This window comes from Bos indicus x Bos taurus, chromosome 19 (assembly GCF_003369695.1).
Source record: "Bos indicus x Bos taurus breed Angus x Brahman F1 hybrid chromosome 19, Bos_hybrid_MaternalHap_v2.0, whole genome shotgun sequence".
NCBI classification, from domain to species: Eukaryota; Metazoa; Chordata; class Mammalia; order Artiodactyla; family Bovidae; genus Bos; species Bos indicus x Bos taurus.
Window position 1 is genome coordinate 54,588,095 of NC_040094.1, and position 20,368 is coordinate 54,608,462.

The 20,368-nt window shown below is 49.6% G+C and overlaps 2 protein-coding genes across 3 annotated transcripts in view; both read left to right on the forward strand.

Annotated features, from left to right (window-relative positions):
* TIMP2 (TIMP metallopeptidase inhibitor 2) overlaps positions 1-9,442 on the forward strand; it is a 54,366-nt gene extending 44,924 nt beyond the window's left edge. Inside the window, exons 4-5 of the mRNA XM_027518285.1 lie at positions 4,919-5,043; positions 6,496-9,442. Coding sequence (XP_027374086.1) covers positions 4,919-5,043; positions 6,496-6,693 — 323 coding nt within the window. The 3' untranslated portion in view covers positions 6,694-9,442. The remainder of the gene's footprint in view (positions 1-4,918; positions 5,044-6,495) is intronic.
* A 7,448-nt stretch (positions 9,443-16,890) lies between these two features.
* USP36 (ubiquitin specific peptidase 36) overlaps positions 16,891-20,368 on the forward strand; it is a 32,530-nt gene continuing 29,052 nt past the window's right edge. Inside the window, exons 1-2 of one of the 2 annotated variants that reach the window (XM_027518289.1) lie at positions 16,891-17,019; positions 19,292-19,455. The gene's annotated coding sequence lies outside the window, so the exon portion shown is untranslated. Of the gene's footprint in view, positions 17,020-18,014; positions 18,176-19,291; positions 19,456-20,368 lie in introns of those variants that run through there. The other variant, XM_027518290.1, reaches the window with a different exon arrangement.

Consider the following 20,368-nt stretch of genomic DNA (forward strand, 5'->3'; position numbering starts at 1 on the left):
CCAGTATTTTGGCCTGGAGAAGTCCATGGGGTTGCAAAGAGTCAGACATAACTGAGCAACTTTCACTTTCAGCATAACTCTTGGTGGCTCAGGGGTACAGAATCTGTCTTCCAAGGCAATGTTAGATTCCTGGGTCAGGAAGATCCCCTGGAGAAGGAAATGGCAACCCACTCCAGTATTCTTGCCTGGAAAATCCCACAGACAGAGGAGCCTGTTGGGCTACAGTCCATGGGGCTGCAAGAGAGTTGGGTACAACTGAGCAACCACACAACAGCAGCAGCCTGACTCCTGGGTCTATCACACTCTGCTTCTTCCATCACTGATCCAGGTTTAGAAGTCTCGCTGCCCTGACGCCTAACCCAGTGGTCCTCCGCCTCCGCTGCTCCTTGGAATTCCACAGGGAGTTTGCAAAATTCCTGATGCCCAGGCAGCTCCCCAGACCAATTCAAGCACCATCTCTGGGGGTGGCTTCCACCCCCAGAGCATTGGTAAAGTTCCCCAGGGGAGTCCAGTGCACAGCCAGGGCTGAGAACCTGCCCTGCTCTGGGTCAAAGGCAGACCTTTTGTTCTAGAGGTGCCAAAGAGCCAGTCTGCACACACTCAGGAGGGCCGAGCCTTAGCAGCCAAGGTCAGTCGCCCCCCTTGCACAGTGGCCTCTGGGCATGATTTTCATCTGCTGGGGCCCTTCCTGGGCGGTCAAACCTGCCTTTGGCCCAGAGATCCTGAGGAGTGTGGCACTGCTCTTTTATTCCACGAGATGGGTGGTCCAGACCGCAGGGCCCTTTGGCTGGATCCCAGGGCAGGACAGGGAGAGGGCTTATGTCCAGCAGTCAGGAGCCCTGGCAAGGTCTCTCTGGAGCATGGGGCTTGGGTCCCCTCCTGCCCTGTTTATCACTGGAGTGCGAGGAAACCACGGGGCTGCTAAGAAGGTGGATCCAGGACAGGCGTGGAGGGTGGTGCGATGACTGTTTTGCTGGTAGTTGCTTTTCTTTCTCTTGGGAGATGTGATAGGAACATCCATTGTCCTCAGACCCTTTTCTGAAAGGGAGAGGCTTCATGTCCAAAGGGAAGATGGTGAATCAAACGCAGAAAGCCCCATAATTTCAGTCATTCTCTGATAACATTTCTTTTCACTCACGTGTCAGCTCAGCTGTTCATATCTGCCATCAAAGGCTATTTAACATGTAATATGTACGTGACCTGTGAAACTGCTCCCACACCCAAGCCCCCTCAGTTGTCCCCAGGCTGAATGAGAAAACAGTTACATGAGTAACTGCCACACACATCTCAGAAATTTCAGAAAGCATCCAAATTGTAGCTCCACTTACAGGGAAAACTAAAAATGTTTGCAGACGCACTCAGTTGATAACTGTGTGCCTGTCACCTTAGTGCGAGCACACTCAGTCGTGTCCTGCTGTTGGCGACCCCGTGGACTGCAGTCCGCCAGGCTTCTCTGTCTGTGGAATTTTCCAGGCAAGAGTACTGGAGCAGGTTGCCATTCCTTTCTCCAAGGGATTTTCCGACCCAGGGATCGAATCTGCATCTCCTGTGTCTCCTGCATTAGCGAGGGGATCCTTTCCCCCTGTGCCACATGAGAAGCTGTCATCTTAAGCTGCCATACATTTCACATCGGAAGCAAGCAACGTGGGGCACAGTTTAGTTTCCTGACTGGCCGTGGAGCGTAAGATTAATAAAAGGCCCTTCCACTGGCTGCTGACTCACCTCATTACAGAGGAACCTCTCTAAGCCGGCTTCGTTCCCTGGCTCAGTGAGACGGCTCTGGATTCAATCTGGTGTTTACTTTCTGAAGCACAGAACCTAGATCTTGTTTTCCTGGAGTCACAACGGGCTAACCAAGAATCACGGGGCACAGAAATCACTCAGCCGGTGCTGGCTGCGGCCCCACGAGTGACCACACAGCTTGGGGCAGCCCACCTCCTCCTGGGCTGATGACTCAGCCTCACATGTCGAGTTGGCACCGCGAGACGCTTGTGTTCAGGAACTGTTAGAGATTCGGCCCTGTCATTTTCTTCTCCAGTCCTCATCTCCGGGAAGAAAAGTAAACATACAACCCTCAGTTACAAATTTTAATTAATTCCTGTTTTTCTGTGTCCAAGAAAGACTTTGCTTTTTTTCCAAGGCAGACAGATGCTCACGTACCAAATCAAGTCTTAATTATCTCTACCGAAAGGCATCTCTTCTTAACATTCTGAGATGCTACACCATTTACACTTGACATTTAAAAGCTCATGGGAACTGGGAACTGGGGCCGTTGAAAATACACAATTTCAGACTTCCCCGGTGGTCAAGAATCTGCCTGGCAATGCAGTGGACATGGGTTCTATCCCTGGTCCGGGAAGCTCCCATATGCTGCAGAGGACTAAGCCCATGTGCCACAACTGCTAAGCCTTCATGCTGCAACTTTTGAAGCCCGTGCTCTGCAACAGAAGAAAGCGCTGCAGTGAGAAGCCTGTGCACTCTCTGCAGCTAGAGAGTAGTCCCTGCTCGCTGCAACTACAGAAAACCCGCACGCAGCAACAAAGATCCAGCACAGCCCAAAATAAATAAATAAACATTTTTTAAAAAGAAAAAAATCTGCATTTCATCTCCGTGCCCTGCCTTTGCTCACTCTCTGTGGAAGCTTGAATCGGTGGTGAAAAGGTTTAACAAGGAAGACAGCAAAAAAAAAAAGATATTGGAACACATTGTTAGAACAGATAACCACGTCATCATCAGTAAACTTTTACTGAGCCATTATTCTGTCCAAGGAACTATGGACAAAAAATGATTAAGACACAACCATTACCCTTTGTGCTTATGACCTGATTAAAGAACACGATATGCAAGAGAGGCAAAGAACAATGTGATGTGGTAGACTGATGCCAGTCACGTGACGCAGGGGAAGTTGCTACGTAAGTTTGGAGAGAGGAACTGGAATGAGTACTCAGCCTGCCTCTAATGAATGACCAGGCCGGGCAAGGTCAATGCCAGAAGAAACCAAGATGTAGGAAAGAGTTATTTGCCATTGTCCATTTAGCTCCCTGTCTATTCTGTACTCTTTAGAGAATGGCTGTGTGTGTGTGTGTTGGGTTGTCAAGTTGCGTTCAACTCTTTGCAACCCCACAGACGCCAGGCCTCCCTGTCCCTCACCATCTCCTGGAGTGTGCCCAAGTTCGTGTTTGTTGAATTGGTGATGCCATGCAACCATCTCATCCTCTGTCACCTTCCTCTCCTTCTGCCTTCAGTTTTTCCCAACATCAGGGTCTTTTCCAGTGAGTCAGCTGTTCGCATCAGGTGGCCAAATTATTGAAGCATTAGCTTCAGCCTCAGGTCTAGAAAAAATTACAGCTGTTTTTGAAGCTTAAGGTCACCCAGATACATCTTTTTTTTAGTTATTAGGATCAGAATGAATGCAATCAAGGAGTCCTCCTGCTTCTTGATCCTTTTCTTTACCTGAAATGTCAGACAAGTCCAAGAAAAAAATAGAAGGCTTGAAGGTTAGAGGCGTGGTTAAGACAGAAAGAAGAGCAGGAGAATTCACACCTGGGGAGTGCTGCCTGCCACCCGCCCAGCACAAAGGGTGTCATTGGTGCAACTTGCAGCCTCAGGCAAGCCGGTGTCTTTCCCCTGATGACAGGTTTCTGTTTCACTTCCTCCTGACGGGATGTAGTGGATAAGCTAGCTGCGTCAGCACTTCCTTGAGCTGTATTTCTGTTAGCGATTGTTGGTGGCCAGGGCTGTGCCTGAGATCATTAAGCTGGACGCACTGCAGCTTTGTCAAGCCAAGATGCCCAGGGTGCAGCCCGGGGCTCCTGTCTGCCTCTCGGGGAGGCGCGTGTCACTCTCTGCCAGGCTCCGGTGTCATCACTGGGCGTCTGTGTCTCTTGACAAGGTGCCATTGTAACAGGAAAGACAAGATTTTAGACAACCTCCCCGGCCCTCATTAGGTCCTGTCATTCACCAGAATACACTGGTCTGTCTTTTTCTTCTGCTCTGCTAATGCCTGGGCTGTCACCAGTGAGAACTCTTCACAAAGGGAGGAAGGGGGCTGAGTTAGGAGTCTAAGGTGCGAACAGAGTCTTATCAAGCGTCTCATCATGCTCAATACAGGGAATTTAGGGCAGATTGCTGATTTTATAAAATTCTGCTCTTATTGTTCATAATGGGACCACCCAGAATTACAAGTTCAACATCAAATGGAGGAAAGGCTTGTGAATAAATATTTGGTGGAAAAAAAAAAACAAACAGGAAACAATATAATCTGCATACAATAGTGACGTTTTTCACTTGAATACATGTGCATAAAAGAATATTGGAAGGAAATGCATCAGAATGTTAGCGCTAGGTAATGAAAAGAGAGACGCTTTAAAAAGTTACTTTCATAAGTTTTCTACAGTGAGCTTGCATTGTTATACTCAGAATAAATATTCCATGGTGTATGAGTCTTCTCAGGCTGCTATAACAAAAACCGCAGACTGGAGGCCTTAAGCAGTAGAAATGTATTTTCTCACGATTTTGGAGGCTGGAAGTTCAAGATTAAGATGTTGACAGAGTTGGTTTCTTCTGAGACCACTCTCCATGGTTTGTAGATGGCCAATTTCTCCCTGTGTTCCCATGTGGTCATCCCTGTGTGTCTGTGTCCTAATCTCTTCCTCTTACAAGGGGACCTACTGGATTCAGACTCATCCTAATGACCTCATTTTAATCAATTCTTTAAAGACCTTGTCTCCCAATAGAGTCACACATCCTAAGGTGCCAGGGTCAGGACTTTAACCTCAGAGTTTTGGAGGGGACACAAAATAGTCTACGCCTCAGGGTACTGTCAGAACTAACCCTCCCCATGCCTGAGCCTTATCCAGATGCAGGAAAAAGAGAACGTGTAATTTCGTTCTGAGCTTGGTGACCCCTGTCTCCTCAGGGAAGGCCGAGGGGAATGGCAATATGCATATCACCCTCTGTGACTTCATCGTGCCCTGGGACACCCTGAGTGCCACCCAGAAGAAGAGCCTGAACCACAGGTACCAGATGGGCTGTGAGTGCAAGGTAAGCCGCCGCCACCTCCTCCAGGTGGACTGCCGGGCTTTGATGCCACTTTCCCAGGGCCTCTCAATCCACAGGGTCCTGACTCAGGACAGGGCTCTGGGGAGGTATGACACACCTTGCCCACAGGTGAGGGTGTCCGTCCAGGGACTTTGGGGAGGTAAGGGGAATCTGACCACGTGGGCTGTAGCTTCTAGGAAGGGAGCCTTCTAGCAGGAGGAGTTTCGTGAGCAGAACATGGGCCTTAGGAGTGTCTTTCTACAAACGTACAAGTGCAGAGACTTGGCGTGCCTTGTGAAAGAACATCCCAGGTGTTATGGTTTTGCCAGTGTACCAGCCATTTCCACGCATGGGTCCATGTAAACATGGGGTCTGTGTGATGAGAACCCCTGAAGCCCCTGCCTTTCTTCTTGAAAGCGCCCCAGAGGCGGTGCCAGGCACAGTCACAGCAGTGCTAATGCTCAGATGCGGCATAGACGGTGAGATCTCCGTGGCCCCCAGGGTCCCATTTTGTTGTCTCCTAACGTCCCTCGGTCCCCGCCGCCCCTCCCCCAACCCCAGCACAGCGTGTGAGTCTGGGCGCGGTGTGGCCCAGAGATTGGCCTGTGCCCGTTCACACTGCTTGTGTGGCCTTCTGCCCATCCTGGTAGATCCTCGATAGCCCACCCCTTAGCTCATTCATAGTGTGAATTCTGACTCACAACTACTTGTAAGTCTAGCAAACTCCCCCGTGCCTAAGGTGAAGTTAATAAAAAACAAGTTCCCACCTTTTTCTTTGAGCTCCCTGAAGGTTTGCACCCTCCTGTGAACTCAGGTTCTTTTGCCAAGATGCTGTTAATCCTTGCTGATCCCCTCGAAGCATCCATGTGCTTGGGAGCAAGACGCTGTTCTTTTTACCTGAGTTGAACCTGTCTGATAGTCAAAACTCTTTATTGTTTTTTGTTTTATTTATATATTCTGAGACGTCCATTCCGTATTTGTGGCTGTGCCATGAGGCATGTGAGATCTTAGTTCCCTGACCAGGGATTGAATGCATGCCCTCTGCCGTGGAAGTGCAGAGTCTTAACCACTGGCCCATGAGGGAAGTCTCTCAAGGCCCTTTATTGTTGTTACTGTTATACTCTCTGGAAGGCTGGGACTAAGCTGAAGCTGGTTTGTTGTGCTCAGAGAAGGTAAACCAGATGGCCCAAAGTAGAGGGCGTGCTTGGTAGTTGGGGGGTACAGAAAGGTTTCTGTCCTATCTTGGACAGACTGCCTGCTGCCATTTGGAGAGTTTGGAGCTCAGGAAAGCCTACTGGTGGAGCAGCTCCATCCCTCCTTCCCTGCTGCACTTACCTGATCATTCATTCTGCACATTGCCCTTGAACACCTTCACCAGGTGAAGGCCAGGTTCTGGAGACGCCCCATGAATGGCCTCGGTCCCCAGCTGAATCCATCTCCTGTCCCCCTTCCTAGATCACTCGATGCCCCATGATCCCATGCTACATCTCCTCTCCCGACGAGTGCCTCTGGATGGACTGGGTCACGGAGAAGAACATCAACGGACACCAGGCCAAGTTCTTCGCCTGCATCAAGAGAAGCGACGGCTCCTGCGCCTGGTACCGCGGAGCAGCACCCCCCAAGCAGGAGTTTCTGGACATCGAGGACCCGTAAGCAGGCCACCAGCACTCCTGGGGCCAATTGACAGTGTCCAAGAGTTCAGACTGGTCCAGCTCCGACATCCCTTCCTGGAAACAGCATGAATAAAAACAGTCATCCAAGTGGCTTTAAGTTAGTGTGATTCTCCTCTCCGCCCCCATCTTCCTTTTAAACACACAGCTGTGGGTCTGGAGGCAGAGATGGGTCCCACACCCCATCCGCCAGCCTGGGCACCGTGCGTCTCAGTCTCCCGTCCCTGGGTGCGGGCAGGGGCCAGACGCACAGGCGTCCCTCCTGGGCCCAGCCCTGGCACTGTCACAAACGCTGAGCAGACAGCACTTGGGGTCCCCAAGCTGGTCAGGGCAGAGCCTGGAAATGTACATTTTGCAGGAATTTTTGAGGGTCGTTGCCAGACTGTGTAGCAGGCCTACCAGGTCCCTTTCATCTTGAGAGGGGCATGTCCCTCGGTTCCTGCAGTTTCCACACCTCTGGCCCTAGGGTGGTGGTCCCTGTGCACCCCCTGTCTCCCCCACGCCCACCATGGACTCCCAGTGTCTGACTTCGGGAGCAGCCCTGGATCAGTGGCTTGCTCTTGAAGGATCCCCAGTTAATCATATTAATCTGCAGGATTCCAGCAGGAGCCTACCTCCCTGGCCTCGTAGAGATGTGAGGGCGGCAGGCGTCAGCTCCAGCCAAGTCCTTTCGGTTCCATCCCCGGCCCACAGGACCGGCCCCAGCCCTTGAGGGAGTCTATGACGTCATGCCCTGACGCAGACATTTGGCAGGGAGGCCTGGCTGCCCCTAGAGTTTGTTCCTGAGCTGCTAAGGCCCCTCTCTCGCCCTCCTCTTTCTGGCCTCAGGCACCCAGGTGGAGGGACATGAATTGGCTTTGCAAGGGGTTCTGTGTGGCCGGTGGCATGAACTCCCCCTGCTGTCTGGCACATCTTGAAGACGTCAAAAGCTGGGTCCTGCCCTGTCCCCCAACACACCTCAGAGCCCCCCAAGCAGGTGCCAGAGTTTTAACAGTGTGAGCTCCCTGGAAGACTGACTTGTCAGTGTGCCCCGGGAGTGCAGGGGTTCCCCAGAGTGAAGTCAGCGAAGTGCAGAATGAAGTCCTCCCTTGGGAAGGATGAATTTTGGTGGGGAGGTAGTGTCAGTAAAGCGCTTATGGCTTTTCTGGGCCTCCAGAACGCTGTGGCCGGCTTTAAGAGACATCTCATTCTGCTAAAGATGAATTCTTAGAGAATAGGTGAAGCCAAATTTACCGGTGTACCCACCCTCCTCTGCTTATATTTCTTGTATTACAAATATCTCCAAGTAAGAAACTTCATAGGGAGCTAAGGAGCCTAGCTGTTCCCTAAAGGTAGTTTCCTGATGCCAGTAAATCGGGGGTTAACGGAGGCAGAAATTTCTCAGTAACAGTAAAGATAATCTCCTTTTTCTCCCCACTTGTGTTGTGAAGGTCAACTGCCCTGAGTTTATCATGCACGCTATGCAAACACACACAATGAAACTGGAGTCTGTTGGCCCGGGAGTAGTCATTCTGCAGAGTTCTTCCAAAGTCATCTTCTAAGCCTGCTCTATTCTGTGGTGACCCCAAAGCACCTCTAAGACTCCTGACCCTCCCCCGCCATGGCATGCAGCCCGCATGCCCACCCGGGGGTCTGGTCAGCACAGATTTTGATGACCCCCTTTCTAGGGCAGACTAGGGGACTCTCCAGGAATTCGGCCCGCTCCAAGGGCATCTTCATGTTGTGCAGTGATAGAAAGTTTGTAAGATGTCATAATGGACCAGTCCGTGTGATTTCAGTATATATAAGAACACCAGACCCTCCAGTCAATATAACACCCCACCCCCGTCTGCTTCCTGTACGGTGTTATCATATGTAACATTTACTCCTGTTTCTGCTGATTTTTCTTTTAATGTTTTGGTTTGTTTCTGACATCAGTTGTAATCATTCCTGTGCTGTGTTTTCTATTACCCTCGATAGGGGTTAGACTCGCACCTTTTTTTTCCCAAAGGTTTCTGCATCGTGGGAGCTTTGGATCCAGAGTGGAAATGGCATGGTAGCTAGCCTATGATGGTGATTCCTTCAGACCTTTTCTTCCGTTCTTTGAGTATCATTGCTTTTCTGTCTCCTATTTTTTGTTCTCTGGTTCCAATTATCACAAGGCAAAGAATCTTTGTGTAGGTTGGTTCTAAAAGATGGCCTTTATATTCAGTCCACACACATTGATCTTGTAGCCATGCTGAGCAGGAAAAAAAAAGTCAAGATGAAGAACACAGTGGTGGCCGAGAAGCCACTCAAATACCCTCACAGTCAATAATTGCCATATATATATAGTTTAAGAAGGCTCTCCATTTGGCATTAATTTATATGTTATGTTCTAAGCACTGCTCTTTCCTCCCTCTATTCTTGTCTTCTGCAAGCGACTCAAAATATTTAAAATAAAGTTTACATTGTAGTTATTTCCAAATCTTTGCTTGATAAGTATTAAGAAACATCGGACCTGCCGCCGTAATTTAAAGCTTTGTTGATCTTGTTCGTTTTTGTTTGGATTTTTTTTTTTTTTCGTTTGTTTGTTTTTTCAATTTTGGGGCAATGTGATTTTGCTGGAATATGAAGTCTTGAGACCTTCCTGTGCTGGGAACACGCGAGAGTTGTTGAAAGTCGACAAGCAGACACCGCATGTCTCCGATGCTTTGTGTCGTTCTCCAGTGGCCGCTCGGCCTGTGGACAATAAACAGTATTATCAGTGAGAACGCTGGCTGTCTCCGTGTGCTCATTTTCGACGTTTCGAGCCACCCCTTTCTAACTTTGGAACGGGGGAGGGTGGGGGCTGGCCTGTTGTCTAAGTCATGTCCAACTCTTTTGGGATCCCACGGACTGTAGCCCACCAGGCTCCTCTGTCCATGGGATTCTCCAGGCAAGAATACTGGAGTAGGTAGCCATTCCCTTCTCCAGGGGCATCTTCCCGACCCAGCGTTGGAACCCGTGTCTCCTGCATTGGCAGGCAGATTCTTTACCACTGAGCCACCAGGGAAGCCTGTGGGTTGGTTTATCTCCTGAGCAACAGGCCTGAGGGCTTGGAGGTCTACATGGGATGTGGCAGACGACAGTGAATGTGGTTTCTTAAATTGGCCAAGAGGCAGGACAGGGTCCCTTCGTTTGCCACATACATTTCCTTTTCTGTTGTGGAGCGTATCTTAGACACACACACACACACAGACCTACATCCGTCTCGCCTCTCCCACCATCGACCCACTGTTTTCTTTCTCTGCACCTACTTGCCCAACCATCTGCCCAAGGTTATCAGGAAGTTTCTAGACGTCAGTTTTGTCTGTTTTCAGTACGTATCTCTAAAAACAAACAATTTTTAAAACCTTTCCAAAATACTTAAATCACAACTTGAGAACATAATTCATGAATGTCATGGACTAGTCGGTGTTCAGACACCTCTAATGGTCTCATAAATGCTTTTTTACAGTTTGTTGCTTTGAATCGGGATCCAAATAAGATCCATACGTTGCAGTCGCTCCCTCAAGTCCCATGTTTACAGGTCTCCTCCTTGCCCCCTCCCTCCTTGGCATCGGTGCCTGTTCTGACCTGCAGGCCACATTTGGGGTCTAGACACAACCATTTCATTTATTTTATGTATTTAGGTCAAAACGTGACTTTTTAAAAAGCACTTCTTATGGAAATTTTCAAACACATGCAGAAATGACATCATAAACTCCATGCATCCATGATCCAGTTTCAACAATCTTCCCTTTTCTTGATCTTCGCAAACAGTTTTCAGTCCATCTGAAGACCCACATATGGGGTAAGCAGATTGTTAGGGATCCTACCAGACACCACTGTTCCCCCACCTCAGCTTTGCTCATTCTGTGAAAGAAAAGCATTGGGGGCAACTGAGGACAGCCTGGCGCTCGGGTCAGAACCCACAACAGACACATGTGGGTTCAGAGTGGAAACACAGAAGCCTCTGTAGGACCCAGTTTAAGATGAGGGTTGGGGGCAGAGGGTGGGAAGGGGGTGGGGGAGCCACCCGGGCTGGTGAAAACCCTTCAGATATTTTCTTTTCCACCCTAAATTATTCCTGGACATGTTTATCTGATCTAACTTAAACCAAGTGAGCAGAACTTGAATAATTTTTAAAAATAATTTTATTTATTTATTCTTGGCTGTGCCTTCCATTTCTAGGAAGGGCCTTGTAGTGAGTGGTTTGTTTTTAGTGTGTTTGTTTTCAGAACAAAGGCAAATTTCTCTCCTTTATTTATGAATTTTGCAGCAACGATGACAGCAAAATCCTAGTCTCAGTGAGGACACTTGATCACATCAAGATGCCTTGTTGCGAGTTGTAATTTCCAAACTTAAAGGATAAAGTTCAATGATCTGGGAAATTCATCTCTATATTCTGCATCTTCCAAACCAGGACCCTTTTGACAGAGAAAGGGGGTGCTGTGAACAATTAGTGGGGCCGGTAGGTGTCCAGCCTCCTGTCCTGGGAAACTGTGATGCGGGGTCACCCTGTCATTATGGGACATCTTCCAAGCACACAAGGAATATCACCCGCCACCCCATGCTGTATTCCCAGGTGCTAGGGCTCATCCTCAGATGTAGCACTCCCACAACCCTGAGACCCAAAGGCTTGCCCTGTGGCCTGGGAGCAAAGCTTAGCGTACCAGCTAAGGCAGCTGCTAAGGCAGCTCTGGATGACAGAACAAATGACCCCAGAGACCCAGGGACTAACACAAAGGAGTTTATTTCCTGCCAAGACCAATGGAGATGGTTTGGCAGACTTCCTCCACGGCTGATTTGGAACCTGGACTCCTTCCCGTGGTGTCCCCCACTACCTTCCAGAGCCTCGGAGTCCTCTGTTTTCAGCCAGAAGGAGGAGGGAAGGAGGCACCAGAGATTCTCAGACTCTTTGGCTTGGGGGTGACCCCTACCGCCTCCTCTCGCAGGCCCTGGACAGACTTGAGTCACCATTCAGCCATTCAACACCATTCAACACACAGCTTCTGCCCATGGCCCCTCTGTCTCTACCCACCTGCTTCCCAAGTAAGCCCAGATGGCACGGAGAAGTCTTGGTGGGCCTACTCTATGTTCCCTGGGCAGTGCTGGGGGTAAGGGCCTGCAAGCAAGGTGGTGTCTTGAACACTCTTGAAAAGTTTATGCAATCTAGTCCTGAGGCCAAACAGATACACGCAACGCTTTGAGGAAAGTAGCAGAGCCATGCAAAGGACCACTGTGCTACAGAGAATAACCAGAGCCACCGAGGGGGAAGGAGCAGACCAGACCAGACCCAGCAGCAGGAGCAACACTCAGCTGGATAAGGCCTTGTGGGAGAGTTTGGGAAAGGGAGGTGGGTTTGCAGAGAGGAGGGGGAAGCGTGATGAAAGCCGTGGGGACTGGGGATTGCACGGCTTCTGTAAAGATTCAAGCAGGATTTCAGTATTGGCAGGTGAGGGAAGCAACTCCCAAACACAGGGAAAATACACACCCGTGGCATTCACTCTGGGTGAATTTTCCATTTTATTTATTCATTTGGCGGCATTGGGTCTTCATTGTGGCACGCAGGATCTTTAGTTGTGGCATGCGGGCTCTAGTTCCTCAACCAGGGATCGAACCTGGGCTCCCCCTTCATTGAGAGCCTGGGGCCTTAGCCACGGGACCGCCAGGGAAGTTCCAGGATGAGTTTTCTTAGAGAAGAAGCTTTGCCTGGGAAGGGGAGGAGGAGGCAAGCGTGTGGCCACGGCCAGCACAGGGATTGAAGGCCCATCGGCTACTTTTTGGCCAAACCACCAAACGCCGGCCCAGTCCATTGCAGGATATCTGCATGCAGGCGAAAGGGCTAAAGCAAAACTCTGGGAGCCCTGCCACGTGGCTATTCCTTGGTGAGTTCAACCAGACGGGGTTTAGATCTAATTTGGCAGTTTCTAGAAACTGGAAAGGGTTGTGTAGGCCCAGCAGGAGCAGCTCATAGGAAACTTAACAATGTCTGATGTAAAAGAAACAATGATTAATTTACAATTAGAAATGTGACATAGATATTTCCATAAATTAGCATAAATCTTTGGTCATCTACAGGCTGTGAAATGGGGGGGAAGAGGGGTGGGGAGCATCTAGTCCCTTTTACCTCAACCTCCAAGGTAAGGAACCCCCAGGTGACTTCTGGGCAACAATACTGTTAATTTGTTAACCCACCTCTTTTTTAAAGTGAAAGTGAAAGTCGCTCAGTTGTGTCTGACTCTTTGTGACCCCATGGACTATATACAGTCCATGGAATTCTCCAGGCCAGAATACTGGAGTGGGTAGTCTTTCCCTTCTCCAGGGGATCTTCCCAACCCAGGGATCGAACCCAGGTCTCCTGCACTGCAGGCATATTCTTTATCACCTGAGCCACAGTTCAGTTCAGTTCAGTTGCTCAGTCGTGTCCGACTCTTTGAGACCCCAACTGAGCCACAAGGGATGCCCTTTTTTTAAAAAGGTAATTTCTAATTAGATTCATTTCAGTTACAGCTTTATTTTTTTTAACTGAGAATACTTCGTTCTTTCATCTTCAGTGTTTCTCTGGTTTCCTCCTTCAGGATTTAGAGATTATTCAGTTATCTCATCTCTAGCATTTTATTTGCCATTTAGTTGGATTTCACATTTATCCACTGTACCTTTGTGTACCAGGCCCAGGGGACACACAGATGAGATAAGGTATGGTGGGGAAGGGAAGAGAAATCCAGAAAATTTCCAGCTGAATGTATAAGTGGAATGTTCTGCCAGCCAAACGCAGCACCAACCAAATGACAGGGATGGGGGGAAATGGGGGGAATCCAGAAAGACTTCTCGGAGAAGGTGGTGCCGAAGGAGGTGGTGTCAGGCAAGGGAATTTTAGGCCAAGGACCAGCCTGAGCCTGGCGTAGAGATGGCCTGACTGGGGCCTGGTAAGGTTGGGGGTGGGGGGGCGGGGCGGACTAGCTCTACTGAAGGAAATCAACCCTGAATATTCTCTGGAAGGACTGATGCTGTAGCTCTGATACTTTGGCCACCTGATGTTACGAACCGACTCATTGGAAAGGACCCTGATGCTGGGAAAGAATGAGGGCAGGAGGAGAAGGGAGCGAAAGAGGAGGAGATGGTTGGATGGCATCATTGACTCAATGGACATGAGTTTGGGCAAACTCCAGGAGATAGTGAAGGACAGGGAAGCCTGGTGTGCTGCAGCCTGTGGGGTCACAGAGAGTCAGACATGACTTAGTGACTGAACAACACCTGCTGAAGGATCCAAGGCTGGGAGTGGCTGGGGAGGAGGGGGAAAGGCAGGCAGGAGCCAGCCCCTACCCCCGTCCCCAGGCTATTAGAGATCATGCTAAGGAGCTTGGTTCTCCTATTAGCAGGGCTGGGGCACAGCAGGCAGTTTCAGGAAAGGATTTCAGACAGGAGTGAAATGGGTTGTGTAGGCCTTTTAAGTACATCATTCTGTTTGGCAGTTTGAGCAATGGACTCAGCTATAATCCAGTAAAGTAGGGGAAAGCAGAGTGGCTTTCCTTGGGCAATTGGATGGAGTGGAGGGAATGGCTTGAGGAAATCTTTGGAAAGTAAAATTAGCAAAATTCATTGAGAATTTACATGGGGTGAGGGAGAGAGGGGAACCCAGGATGCTAGCCAGGCAGGTGGATGTTGGGGTTACAGTCTGCATCAGTCCAAGTCCAACCAGGAACCCCCAAACCACTCTGCACAGCCTTTAAAACAGCAGGGATTAAGGCAGGGACTGGTTACATTCTGATGGAAGAAACTCTGAGAAGCCAAAGGAACAGCAGGAAGCTGTTAGCACCTCGAGGGTGGAGGGGAAGAGACAGGAGGCTGCCCTATCACAGCCCAGGGAGAGGACAGGTGGGAGGCGGCAACCGCAGTGTGCCTCCCTGGATGGAGCCAAAGCCACTGCCAGTCTCAGCAGTGCCCCCATGTGGCCAGACTCACTGGGAAAACAGCTGAAAAGGGCAAGGATTTGGTCTGAACTCCAGCACACCAGGCCCAGTGGGCAACAGGGCAGAAAGGCGAGGAAGCTTAGTGGAGCGTGGGGAGCATCCATTTCTGGGCATGATGAGTTTCAAGATGGTCATGGGCCCTTCAGCAGAGGTGTCCAGAAGGAACTGGATAAGGGCAGGAGAGGTCTGCACCTTTGGAATTTACCAGCCTACAGGCAGTAGTTCAGTTGCCATGGTGACAGCAATGGATGTGCTCATAGGGCAAGTATGTTACATAAAAGAAACATTCAAATTATTTTCCCAAATGGTTGCATCATTTTCCAGTCTCTGCAGTTTTACAATCTATCCACTCCATTCTCTCCAACATGTAGTCTTTTAGTTTCCAGCAGTTCCAGAGAGTGTGGAATGCTAGCTCACTGTGGTTTTAATTTGCATTTCTCTGGTGACCTTTGAGATTGAGCATTTTAGGAAAGACTTGCATATTGGCCATGTGAACGCACCTCTAGATTTCACTCAGAAGGCTTCTAGGAGGGTATTTGAAAGGGGAGTAGGGTGGAAATGTGTGTGGCCAAAGGTTCCTCCCGACTTCCAGGTCTCATATCACATTTTAAAGCAGCATGTGGGCCTTTCAGGCAACAGGTTTGTCATCTCAGAAAAATTTGGGGGTTACCTCTGAGTGCCTGAGCTAAAAGTGTGAACTTGGAGCCTGAGAAACCTGGGTTTAAACCACCACTTGCTTGCTGGGATGCAGCAGGCTCAGTATTTTCATCTGTAAAATGGGCACGGTATCTTTTTGTAGGGTTGCCATGAGGATTAAATCAGATAGTGTGGGTAAGTGGCCAGTTCGGTATCTGGCACATAATATGAACTCAGTTAACAAGAGCAAATGTCATTGGCATTGTTACTAGAATCAAAGATCTGCTGGAGATTCTATATTTCATAGATGATCACTTGGAGGTCTGGGCTAGTTAAGTCTCCAAAGAAACCTGCTAATTAGCACAGAGCTGGGATAAAACTGAGGTCTCCTCATTCTCTAGCTAGTTACTAGCCCTCTGACCACCTGTCTCCAGCTTTTTATCACTCATTTATACCCTGTATCAGGCTTGGATTAGTGAAAACAATCTTTGTCTGAATCATTGTTTTAGGGCACAGAATGGACTCAGTGACAAATTCCAATCTGAATCTCTGTAGTTGAGGATTCTTACAGACAGGGCAGAGCTCAACATCAGGCTCTTGCCAGCTTATGTTTGCTTTTTCAAAAAAACATCACCCCCGCAAGTGATAACTACAGGTAAATTTTGTCCCAATTACACCCATTCTCTTTCCATCGCCAGCCCCACCCCCCTCTGCCTGAAGGACTGGGCGGGAAGGAGCATGACAACTACTAGCTCAAGGCTTCTAGTTGCTTCACCCGGTATCATCCATCCTGCCTTTCACATTTGTCTCCCAAAGACACAGCAGATTGGGTTGAGTACTCCAGCGCTGCCTTTTGGAAAAAGTCGTTTACTGTGGAGTAACAATATTCCTTTGCTTCTGTTAAGTATTTGGAGGTCAGGCCTAGGATCACACTACCTCCACCTGCCCTGGAGACCAGGATGGGTGGCAACCAAGAGGATTCAGGTGAAAAGGATTTTTTAAAATACGAAAAAGAGAAACGTGTTTGCAAACATTCAACCACAACCTTAACGCAGTTGTCACGGGATGACGGTTCTGAAATGAAGCAAGGGAGCGGGGTCAGGAAATTGATCAGGGCCCGGAACACGGCGAAGGTCAAATGCCATCACTCCCGACCCCTTCATCCCAAGATCTCTCGGTCCGCTCTCGGGCTTTACTGGGCCTGCTACCCTCTTATCGCCCGATCGGTGTCTCGGTCACTAAATGCCCTGAAGGGTGCGACGAAGCGCCCGCCCCACGCCACCGCCGAGACCGCAGGCGAAAATGAGCGGCCCTCGAGACGCAGCCCAAGGAACGCCCCGAGCGCCGGACCCGGAAGCAGTCACTTCACGTGCCCTGCGAGAACTTGCCAGGTACCGGCCTAGAGAGTGGGGCGCCTCCGACTCTGCGTGCTTACGTCATCGCGTAGGCTGGCTGGGTCGCGAGATAGGGGAGGTGACGTATTGGGAGCGTCAAGCGGCTGTGGGCGGACCCAGGGGGCTAGGGCGGAAGATAGCACCGCCTCTTAAAGCCGCCGGGGGCCTCTCGGGGTTCCGCCGCGCGGGCCTCACGCCGCGTCTGCTTTAAGAGTCGCCGTGACACGTGTGTGAGGCGCCGGAGACCCGGATGGTGCGTGTGCGGGGCCCGTGCCGAGTAGACGCCAACGCCGCTGGCCTGTAGCCGGGCCGGCTGAGGGCCGGGTAAGCTGGGACCAGGTTGGGGCGGCGCGCAGTCTGGCTGTGGGACTTCCCCCGGGAGTTTGCCGCCCGACGCGGGGCGCACCCGTGGACACTCGTGGGGAGACATGGGTGTTTGCGCGGGGCTTGGAGGTCCACGGGTCCTCAGAGCTGCGCAGTCCGCGAGGGGCTCCGGGGTCCACGGGGAGGCCCTGGGGCGTGCGTACGCCAGGGGCTCTGGGGCCCATGGAGCGGACCCTAAATGCCTGTCCTCGAGGGGTTCTGGGGAGGCCCTAGGGCTGCGCAGTCCCCGAGGGCTCGGGAGTCCACGGGGAGGCCCAGGAAGTGTGCCCTCCGTCCGGGCTGCCCCAGGTCTGCTCTCTGCTCTTTCCTGCACTTCCAGAGCGACCCACGGTGCAGGGGAGAGCTGGCCCGGTCAGGAGCCCAGGCAGACCAGGAGGCAGCAGCCTGTGACGGTGTCGGGCAGGTCGTTACGGACAGAAACATCATTTATCCAGGGTTCAGATTTTCTCTGGAGTGGCTTAAGTTAGAATCAGAGGGAGGGCATTCGATTTGGCAGCAGGGCTGATGTCTTATTCCTTTATCTTATTTGTGAGAAATGTGGGAAGGTTCACTCCTGGAGAGAATAATGTTCCTCATGGTTATGGTGAAGGGGTGGGTTCAAGATGGTGAGTTTTTAAAATACCCATTTCTTTGGTCTGGTAGTATTGGGTCTCCCCTGGGGTTCCCGGAGCTAGAGCAGCCTCCTAAAATAAAGATGGAAGAGAGGAAAAACATCCTGATCCTGCCTCAGTCCACCGTCTGTAAGGGAGGTGGAGAATCAGGTCTCCGGGGAGACGGACATTCAGTTTGCTCTTTCCTGGCTGGGGCCCGGAGCTGGCTTTGCTGCAGAGGCCTCAGGGAGGCCCCAGCCTCTGGGACTCCTCCCCGCCAGCACGTGGTTGACCCTGTGAGTCTTGAGCGCATTTTATGCTGGAAAAGTGCATTTACAGGGAGGAGGGAGAGAAAATGTGTTTGAATGGCGATGGAGAAAGCTCTGTTTGAGTAGAAGTAGAAATGTGCACGGAAAAGTACGAGCCTAAGTATGAGCCGTTCCTCGACAGTGGGAAACGTGGGCTGGAAAGAGCATCCTGCAGAGTTTTGAAGAGTGTGTTACCAGGTGTGTACATCAGAGGCCTTTTGATGGTGTATTACAAGAGCATTTTTCTCAAGGTGGCTGCACCTTGGAGAGAAATCATTTGTAGGTTGTTGCTTAATGTTTTGGGTGGGATTGGTGATGTAGAGGTTGCACCTTTCTGTCAAAACTGGAAAAATTCGATTTGTTCAAAGTCTCTTGACTACACATTGAGGAGTGGGCTCTGTAGGATAGGCGTTCTCTGAGTTGTTTATCTCAAATGAAACATTAAATCTCCCAAGTTCTGCTTATCCTCTAGCTTCAAGAGTTTCCCGAACCCATGTCTCTGCTCATGACAGTCCTCAGCGATACAGGATGTTGACAAGAAGAGGGACATTGTAGGATGTTTTCATGAGAAAAATCTTTACACATTGACTTCATTCTGAGATCGTGTTCATTGTGTCTTTTTTTTTGAGTTAATATGCTTTTATTTATGGACATCAGACATGGTGTAGTACCTAAAACTTGCTGTGAAGTAATGGGGACAGGAGAGGAATTGCCTGATCCCACCCAGTAATTATTGAAGCTGAATAAGGGGATCATGGCGGTTCCCTGTGCTGTTCTCTCTACATTGTATATGAATGTTTTCACAGTAAAAAGTTTTTAAGTACCTTAATTTTCTGTAATCATAGTGATTGTGGTTGGTAATTCAGGAAAAAACCCACAGACTTAGCTAGAGTGAAAATTTGGCAACTGTCATTGCACGTTCGCTTTTCTTTTTTTTTGAAATCTTACTGGCTCATGAAAACTGAAAGTTGGAGATGATTATCTATTATCTCCTACTCTTTGCAAATGCAGTGAAGATTGGAGTTGACTAGTGAGTGTGGGGGAGATATTTGTTCATTGGGCTTGTCGCTGGCATGAAGGTTAGGATCTCTAGTGGAGGGCAGGGTTTTCGTATTGTATCCATCAAAATCGTTTGCAGCTAGTTAGCTCAGCTGTCCTCCGCTCTTCCTGTGTCTCGCACTATCCGTATTCCTTCTGCCTTAATGCTGACTGTTACTGGAAGATGGTTGGCCTTCCTGCTTGACATCCACGGAGGAGGGCTGGTGAGATGTTGGGAAGAGAGGTGGCTTCATCTGGTGCGCTTTCATCCCACAGATTCTGCCACCCCTTCCGGACAACACGCTTGCAGCTCTGATGGTTTAACGGGCCCAAAGCTGGGAAGCACGTGATTTTGAGGGCCTAGCACCCTGCCTACCTAGTCCGGCCAAGCACCTGACCCCACGCTGCAGGAACAGCACTCCAGAGTTCAGACACCCCAGGTAAGCCCGCTAGTGATCCAGCAGCCATTGTTCAGTTTGGTGGGCTCTCTTAGATAGTTCTCCTTAGGAAAGCTTCTTTTATTTTTTTTCATGTCAAAGAACTTGTGCTTGCTTGCTTTTTTTTTTAAATAATGTTTTTACGTTTCTGTTCTCTATAGAAATTTTTATAGAAAAAGAAATTTGATCCATATACAGAATTAGGTGCCCCATAACTTAAATCTGGGTGATTTCATCAGAGGTTTTGGAGGGAGTCTTTTCACTCCAGCAGAATTTTGGGTCCACCTGATCAGTTGGGTCTCCTGGGTCTGGCCACAGACCACATACCCAAGGAAGTCATCTTTTTTTCTGATGGGAGTGAGTTATATAAGGAACCTCTTATCTAATTGTGACTCAAATAGTCCTTGAGCTTTGGCCAGATGGTTGAGAGGTAGTGGATGGGAAGGAAAAGTGGTAGGTCCACGTGTAGCGGTCAGGGGTGTTGGGGGTTTCTGGTTTGTTACACTGCGGTTCCTCAGCTAGTACTCAGCTCTTACCCAGTGTGTGTCTCCCCATTAACCTCACAGGCACCTTTAATGCTGTTCTTATTCCTATTTTATAAAGAATAGGCTCTGGCAGTCACAGTGATTTTTTTCCCTGGAGTTTATAGCTAATCCAAGATGGAATAACACAGGCATTCCGGAGTCTAGGCTGCCGCCACGCCCCTGCCTGCTCCACCACCTCAAGCTTCCGCATCTTGGGTATACTTTTCTGGTCCTGTTACTATCATTTGTCTCCTCTCTCACTTTTAAAAAAGATAGCCTGCACAAGCGCTATCCGATAACGCAAGCAACAGGTATCATCGGGTTTTACATTGGCCACGTTAGAAAATGAAGCAGGTGGAATGAATTTTATTTAACCCAGTATACGTAAAATA